At 51.3% G+C, this 8,723-nt stretch overlaps 1 protein-coding gene across 1 annotated transcript; it reads right to left on the bottom strand.

Moving 5' to 3' along the window:
- Window positions 1-2,296: 2,296 nt before the first annotated feature.
- On the bottom strand, window positions 2,297-8,366 carry EDA2R (ectodysplasin A2 receptor). Its single transcript, XM_026066376.1, has 8 exons — window positions 8,280-8,366; window positions 7,350-7,528; window positions 6,292-6,377; window positions 5,761-5,925; window positions 5,059-5,205; window positions 3,877-4,384; window positions 3,028-3,110; window positions 2,297-2,592 (listed from the first exon to the last, which is right to left on the bottom strand). The coding sequence occupies exons 1-8, from the start codon at window positions 8,364-8,366 to the stop codon at window positions 2,297-2,299; spliced, it is 1,551 nt and encodes a 516-aa protein (XP_025922161.1).
- Window positions 8,367-8,723: the final 357 nt, after the last annotated feature.

Here is an 8,723-nt window from a genome sequence, read left to right as displayed (position 1 = left end):
GCATCATGCTGCCCTCACTCTGGGTCACTGCAGAGCAGCCCTGTCCTCAAAACCTGGATGGCATTTCCCAGGAGCCCAAGGGGACCCGAACCTCTGCCTTTGCTGCCAGCGCCAGCCAAAGCCACCTGCCTTCCCGGGGTTCCTGGAAAGGAGCCTTGCTGCTCACCGGCTGCCGGCTTGGGGCCAGGCACCAGGAAAACCCTTCAGCTCAGGAAACCTAAGCGACAGCTTGTCTGAAGGATACTTATCGGATGCCACCTAAAGGCGATTTGCAGCGATTCTGGTCACTCCGAATTCACCGTCCCCAGCCCAGCTGCGCTGCCAAGAGCTGGCGGCCGCCCTGCTCCCGGCTCTGCCCCGCGCGGGGCACGGCTGCCGGCGCGGATGACCTCAGCGCCGGAGGAATCCCCTGGCCGACGCCATGCGCGCCCGCGAGGAGGAGCGCGGCCRTCACATGCCTCGCCTGCTGCGGCCACCTCGCAGGCTGACATCTCCTTGCCGGGGCCAGCTTCCTGCAGCTGATCGCCAGCCCCGGATTCCTGCCCGCCTCCGCACGGCCTCTCCCTGGGAGGTTTGGGGTGCGCCTCGCTTGCTGCTCAAGTATTTGCCCCTGCCAAAAATACCGGAGCGAGCGGCCTGCAGGAGCGCTGCTTCTGTCAGTCAGCGCACAGCTTCCCAGCGGCAGGTTCTCTCCAGCCTCACGACTGGCTCCGATCGTTCATATTCCATCGCATCCCCTCAAATCCCCTCCGTCAAACTGCCCAGTAAAATCCTGCTCAACACAGAAAACCCAGAAGCTGGTGGCAGCTTCACYAAAACAGCCCAGAAACCTGTAGCCACCAGCCTTGGAATCTGCCCGAGGGACGACATCCAGGAACATGGGAGAGTCTAAGGCAGGCGAAACTGCTGCAAGCTCTGACAGATCCTCCAAGAGCAATTTAAATACAGAAGGGTGTTCCCCTCCGTAGCAGGCACTCTCAGGGACCAGAAATTACATCATTTTTAGGCAGAAAAAGATCATTTTAAAACAAGCCTGCTCTGCCGTTATTGGCACAGCGACTTTAACGCTCCCCGTAACGAAGCTGCGGTCAGGAGTTTCAGTCTTCAGCCGAATCCGTACACGCCTGGCACTGGCATGACACTAACTGTTTTCTAGCCACAGGCCTCCAGCCGTCTCCACAGGTATCTATCTGCGGTATTTAGTGGAAGTGGCCTGCCGGTGCTACCCCAGAGTTTCACCACAGCGTCAGTTCTTAAAACCTCATCCACCGCAGGGAGGCTGCTAGCAGACAGAGGTGACACACCAGAGCAGAGGCATTCGACAGGAGACGGGGGAAGTGAGCGAACAAATTGCTACCCCGGCTGAGAGCAATACAGCATTAAACTTTAAGAAGAATTTATACCTAAAAATCCTGATGCTCAGTCCAAAACTCCTTTAAGAAAACCGTGCCATTTCACAAAAGGGAAATGGAATAAACATGCCACGCTTTGGGGTGGCACACAAACTGAATACCTAAACCTCTCTGCCACAGGAGTAATGGTCAGACAGGTTCTCTTGCAAGAACTGTGCACAGAGGAAGAAGCAAATAAAAAGTAAACTCAGAAAGTGGCAACAGGAACCCAAAAAAACACAGTATTGGCTAAATGAAGAAGGTCCAACATCTGAAAAGCTGGAATGGGAAAGAAGTGATTGCTGGGCCTGTAAGAAAGCTGCACGCAACTGAGGAGGAGAAGCCAACACTCAGTGCCATTAAAGTGGAAGATACCTTAGGACCCTCCTGTACAGCCCCTGAAGAATTGTTCCATCACCAAAGCAGAGACAGCTCAAAGGCTGCCCACAAACACCGAACCCCAGCACTGAACATGGCTGAGGAACCTTACAGAAATAACCACAAGGCCTACAAGGCTAACAATTTGCAAAGAATGTTACACACCATCACCAATCCACAGAGCAGACAGCACAGCAACTGTGAGGCCGCTCAGTTTCTGGACAAAAATGTAAATACAGAAGAAAAATGGATTCTGGAGGGGCCTGAGAAAAACCTCACAACTACCCACAAGGGCAGAGGTGAAGGTTGTGAGGATACATGATGTTGTCACCTCCCCAGCACTCCTCTGCTCTTCTCCCAGGAGGGATGTTCCTGCTCATGTGCTTCTATTCCATGATGCAAAGACCATCTCCACATAATCACCACATGCACACTGAAGAGATTATGTGACCATGGTGCTACCAGATCCTCTCCCCTACCAGTAAAGACAGTGCTTGGAGTTTCTTCTGTCCCTTCCCTGTCTCCTCTCAGCACTGGCAGCCCTGAATCTGGCTGAGAGCAAAGTGATCGCACAGCAGGAGCAAGGCATCAAACCGCTGGAGCCGCTGCAGAGCTTGGGCCAGGACAGGAATGGTGACAGTGTCTCCTGAGTAGGTGAAGTGAGTGACGAGTTGCTCAAATCCAGATATCCTTCCCAGCAGTTGGGGTGTGACCCCCAGCTCCAGTGCCACGTGGCTGAAATTCTTCACCCCGTTCAAGGAAGGGTCTAGCAAGAAGGCAAGTGACTGCACCAAGGAATGGGGCAGCTCTGCTACTCGGAGACCTGGGGGCAGCAATACAGCAAAGTGCGGTTAGAAACCAACATACCCACCTGGGATAAGAACAAACAGAGTAGCCACGTTAAAGCCCCTGCCCCTGCCAAGCAGGTGAAACACCATCCTGCCATGGCAGGTATCTCCTCCACTGTTAACTTTCAGAGCCCAGCAACATGGAGCTGGCTCTCCGTCCCATGGAGGCTGGTAACCGGTAAAAGCTGAGCATCCATTCACCACCCACCCTCAGGCCGTTCCAGGCAGAATCACAGAAAATCTACTCTGTAAACTAGCACCAAAGGCTACGGAAGTCAGATAAATCCCTGTGAAGACTGGTTCCCCAACACAGCCATGGTGGGCCTCTGGAGGAACTCCTTTCCAAGGATTTGCCTCCCTCTGCTACCCCAAATATTTGGTGAAAAAGATGAGGCTACAAAGACACTTACCCTTTGTAGTGCTGCTGATCTGAGTCACAAGGTTCTGGGCATCGTTCACCTGGCAAAATAAAGACCCCAAGGTTGGAGACAGTCTTATGAGCAACAATCGTGCTTGCCAGTGCTCCTAGGACCTTCACAGAAGTATAAACGACTGGCACTTGTCCATCCAGCACTACCATTCCGCAGACCTAACAACCTCCTCAGGATGCTCCAGGGCCTCCTAGCAAACCACTTCCATAAATCATGACCTGGAGCTAAGCTATTAAATACATTTCTTTACCAGCCATTTTCTGAACCTCAATTATGTTAATGATTTGGTTCATTTCAAACTAACTGGTGAGGGATAGGAATCACTGCCTTCCAGTGCCAGGTCAGCTTTCCAGATGAGCAAGAGTACCAGAACCTCTCAAGAGTGCATCGATTATGCATAGCTAAAGATATGCCTATATATTCAATAAATTGACTCTACTCCTTTGAGTATCTGAATGTGGCCCCTTTGAGTACTGGTGGCCTTATGCCACCTTTAGTGCCCAGTCATGTCCACTTCACAAAAAACATCACCAATAAGAACACAATTCTTTTCTTCTGGTAGACACGCTGGACTTATGTTGTCTCACCAGTTGCTCCAGGCCTCTTGCCTGACCCACAGAAAAGGAGCCTCGTCTGCTCCCAAACACATCAGCAAACATCTGGCTAATCATTTTTGCTAATTACCAGGCAGTCCTGGATATCAATTACCCTTAATATTAGGAACCTACATCCCTAATCTGCCTGCAGTTCCAGCCTTCTGTGTATGAGGCCAACTATGGCCAACATTATTTTAGAGAARAGATGAGATTGGAAGAACTTACCAGTTGCTCCCCCCTTTCAGCAGTAGGATTTTGGAAGGCTGAGGACAGGCCCCTTGTCGGATCCAAAACGAGTCCATTCTTCGCTTCAAGCGCTCCACTGTTGTTCTCTTTTGGGATTCTCTGAGCCACCCGGCTCACTGCATCCTCTGATCTTTCATTGCCCACGAAGTCCATCTGGGTGGAGAACTTCTGCAGATCGAGCTCCGTACACTCCACCGGGGCATGGGGCCACTTGTGTTGCATTTCTGAGGCACACGATGAGAGAGGGGCCAGGGCCTCCGCCACCCCGGCTGGGCCCTGCCTGAAGTCAGAGGGAGACAGGACCCCTGCCAAGCAGTCGCTGCAGCCCGAGTTCCTGATCAGGGGCTGAGTTTCCAGGACGCTCCTCACCAGCTGGGATTTGGGAGCAGGGTTGACGGCAGTCGGCTGAGGCAACTCCAACTCAGGCTGGAGAGCTGGGAGTTGAAGACCAATGGCTTCTCCATCTGAAATGAACTGAACTGCTTCCACTGGGCCTGAAATCAAAAATGTCTGCAGCTTAGTAACATTTGGGTTCTCTCTTCCTCCGCTACACTTCCCCCTTTTCAGAGGTCTGCCAGCCRATCCTTTAAATCTCATCTTCTGTATGTCCAGTGGACAGAGGGGTAAAGAGCCGTCTATAAGTGGTCAGACTTTTATCCCAGTGTGTCACTGCTGGGAAAGGCAATTTTCATGCCTTTCCCTAAGTCCAGTCAGTCCTACTCCCAGGGTTACAATGATGGCAGGAGTTGACTGCAGGGAGACACAGAAGCTACAGGACTTGAATGTGAGTATTTCCACTGCTGGCCCAAAATCTGCAACTGATTGTTAGGAGAAGTCCCAAAACACTGCACATCTGTGTGTCTCGCAGTGGAATTCAGGGGGGCTTCTGCTTTCCACACAGGCCCTAGAAGATCATCCCTGGTAGCACTGATCTCTGTGCTGAGGAGGGGCCACAGCAGGGTTGATCCTAGAAGGAACTGGCGCCATGAGAAAACATTTTGATACTTTCAAAAACTTTTTGATACTTTTGATACTTTGGAACTTTGATACTTTCCAGCTCCTGCCTTCCTAACAGAAACTTAGTGTCTCAACACTGTGTGAATTAGAACGAAGCACGATTCCCCCCTTGCCCTCTACCCCCCGTCCCCCCCAAAAAAGGAGCAGTTACCTTCTGCCTGCCTGTAGCAGGGGCTCAGGTTCTTCACACCCAGGCAGCAGGGACCAGACATCTGTTCTTCACACAGAAATCTGCCGGGTGCAGCTGAGGCTGGGAACATTGCTCGCTGGCTCGAGAAATTCTGAGTCCTCAGGAAGACTTGGAGGATAGAGGAGAACCAGTCTGAGCAAAGGCTTGGCTTATTTCCCTAGAATGTCCTCAGTTATGTGGTATGTCTGCCTGCGAGGAGCTGGGGAAGCCAGCGTACTGGTGTACCGTTTGATGGATGCCAGCGTACCCCAACCCTAGCTATCAAGCATATTCCTCTCTCGCCTCAGCATTTCCTGGCGCTTGAGTCCTGCCCTGCCAAAAGCTACTCAGACTCAGCCTGCCCTTAAGAAACTCCAGGAAGAGAGAACGCCAATTTTGACAATGAAAGCATGGCACAGTCTCCTTCTACTAATTACAGTACTAGGGAAGAGAAAGGCTCCTCCATGTCTTTGAGCAGAAAAAGCAAAAGAGAAGCCCTGTAGATGAAAAAAGCATGATGAGGTATTTATCCTCTGTGAACAGAGGAGAGTTTGGTTCACTTCACGCTTCAACAAAAGCAATGCTAATGGCAATGCTCTACACAACAAGGGAAGAGCGAAGAACGTGTAAACAGAAGAAGGTAAAGGAAGAAGGAACAGAGAAATATYGTATACATTGACTCACCTCGCTGGCACTGGCTCTTCCAAAAACGCTTGCAGTAGATGATGGAGAGTGCCAGAAGTACCAGCACAATGATGACCAGGGCACTGCTGGTCAGTGCAAGAAGGGCTGTGTCTTGTGGTGGTACAGTGGGGACAGCTATCTTCACCAGGTTTGTTCTGGACCGACCTGCAAACACACCGGTCACAAAACACTGGAGCTTATTTCTGAGGCTTCAGGCCACCACTCTCCCTGTCCCTTCCCTCTTCCTATATAATGAATGTGCTTCCTCCAGCAGGTCTCCACAGGACAGTGTTTTGGTGTTTTCACCAGCTAAGAAAGCTGGCCAACGAGGAAAAACGGTCAAAGAATGGTTCAAATACACATTTGAGTTTGTGTCTGCCGTTGACRCAGTCACAAGGACCAGTGATAGGATGATGACTTAACATGCACCATGAACCTGCTCTAGGATGTCCTCACCACCCCTTTTATCCTGCAAACAGCTCGGCACCCCGTGAACAGAGAACGGCAGCRGAAGGGCTGCTGGGTACGTACACTGAGGCTCAGAGGAGGGCGTCTGCTTGGTGCAAGGGATGCACTCCCAGTCGAGCTGCCCGCTGATGCGGGCCTTACGGTAGAACCTGCCAAACAAAGCGCAGAGCACATCAGCCACGCGAAGGGCCCGGGGACTCGGCGCTCCCCAGCCGACGTCAGCCCGCGCTACTCCAGCGGGCTGGCTGGCTTAAAGCCTGGCCCAACRCTGCTTTGAAAAAACATCCTGCTTCATTTACCAGGAGGCAGCTCAGAGAAAACTGATCCATCTTCCTTGGTGCCACGGCACGCTGAGAAGCCACAAAGCACAACATCTGTCTCAAATGCCGGCTAAATTCAGACCTACTTTTTCATAGCTGTAGCCACCTTTGCCAAGAATCACTCTGGGACAGTCCCCATGTCTTGCTAAAAGAGGGTGGTAGCAATCAAAATCACAGAAAAGCTCCAGCTAGCAAGTCTGGCTGGGAAGAGACCAAAACACCCAGGGCTCTGACATTCATTCCTCTGTCCCAAGTCTCATCGCTTGTCAGTAAATGGTCTGCAGTTCTATGGCATTTCACAGGCTGATTGTACGTAGCAGTCTTCATTAAGTAACTCTTCTAAAAAATTAACTAAAAATGAACAGTTACAGAAACCACAGCTTCCTCCAAATGACTGCTTGGACACAGCAACTCATCTTTCTAGGCTTGGTCTCTGTTGCCCTCTTTGGAGAGGCAACTACTAATAGTAGTGGTCTACAGACACTCGTTTTCTGGGCCTTAGCCATCCTGGTGTCCGTGGTAATAATTTAGGCCTGGAAGGAATATTCTTCCACTGCTCATTCACAGGAGCTATCAGGTTGCCTTCTTCAGAGCTATAAAGGGGGCATTTGATGGGTCAGATTTGCCTGTCATTAGCAGTGTCTTCAAAGAGACAACTGTGGACCACCACAGCTCCTCTTAAGTGCCGTGTGACAAGTGGCCTCAGATAAACGCTCGCTCTGCCCAGCCCCTCCCTACGTGTCCCCTCCCAGCTGCAATCGCTACCGCATCTCTTCGTGCCGAGGAGCCAGCTCTACTCACCCCGGCAGGCATTCCCCACAGACTGCGTTGGTAGTCGCCGTGCAGTTGGACTTCTGGACACGGTTGATGAGGGTGCAGGACAGACAGGGTTTGCAGCCATGATGTCCCCAGCTATCCTTAAACTTCCTGGGAGGGCAAGCAATGCACTGTGCATCCCCCCCTCCACCATCACCACAGTCCTGCAAGACACAAGGTTGGGTTCATGACTGGGATGGGAAGCCCCTTCAGGTCCCAAAGTGACAGAGAGGGAAACGACACTCCTTCTTTTGGGGCAAACAGTGGCAGAGTTATTGTTTATGCAGAGACCTGAGAGATCCTCAGAACCCAGCCGCAAAGCAGACAAYGGCAGACCTGATCTCATGCAGAAAAATGAGGAAGCCATTTTTCTGCCCAGCGATAGCCCACAGGTTGCCTCAGTTGTCGGAACGTGTTTTAGTGAGAGAAGGAAACCTACCACAGTGATGCACCCCAGGAAGAACTGTTGGGAGAAGAGACAAAGTATCTGTGGTATCTGTGGGTCAAAAGCATGAACTGACACTGCCAAGGCTGGGCCAGATTCATGGACTTCAGTGAAGTGTCCTGCTCATATCCATCCAGCCTGGCTGGACTGTCCAGAGCTACCGCTTTACTTGGGGTTACAGACTGAGAGGAAATTTGGATTTCCACCAGCAGAAAKGAAAGAAGGAGGCTCCTGAGCATCAATCCGAAATCCCTTCCTGCTTGTACTTCCACCTGCTCACCCTCCTATCCAATGCCCTCCGTGGTGATGAGTGAAACTGCTTGCCTTCCCTTGCTACCGAGTCTCTGCTCTTCCTAAAATACTGGGATCTAAGATTATTTTTCCTAATAAAGATTAACAGAGGATTTATCTAGCACCATGACAGCCTTGGTGCTAGATGATTTTTGCTCCTTCCGGAGCAGCAAAATTACCTTGGAAAGCTCCTGCCCAGGCATACAAGTTCTACACAGGGTGCACTTCCCRTGCTCATCCAAATACTCGCTCTCTTGGCAGGCCATCGAGGCTGGAGAGGTGCCGGGAGCCTGCAGAAGGCAGGAAGAGAAAACAAAGAGGTCAGAGCAAGTCTCAATGCTCTTAAGTCAAACAGCGTGCCCTTTTCTGGAAAAAAGTTTCCGCCTTCACTAGGACATTAGCCTGCGTTTCTTACACATCAAGCATGTCACTTTGGCAGGAGCGAGGCTGCCTGCTCTCATCCAAAGGGCAGTGTACACCAAGAGCCGAGAAAGGAAAGAGGAGGATTTCTCAGTAAGGCTGCAGATGAACCCTCTATCCCTGCTGCCCTAGAGCTGCCCTCATCATGGAACAGACGACATTTTATTTTTCAACATTAAGCTAGACACACTGATTACTGAGCC

Source organism: Apteryx rowi, unplaced genomic scaffold (genome assembly GCF_003343035.1).
Source record: "Apteryx rowi isolate R43461 unplaced genomic scaffold, aptRow1 scaffold_24, whole genome shotgun sequence".
NCBI classification, from domain to species: domain Eukaryota; kingdom Metazoa; phylum Chordata; class Aves; order Apterygiformes; family Apterygidae; genus Apteryx; species Apteryx rowi.
Note: the sequence above shows the minus strand (reverse complement) of the source record. Positions and strands in the feature narration are given on the sequence as shown.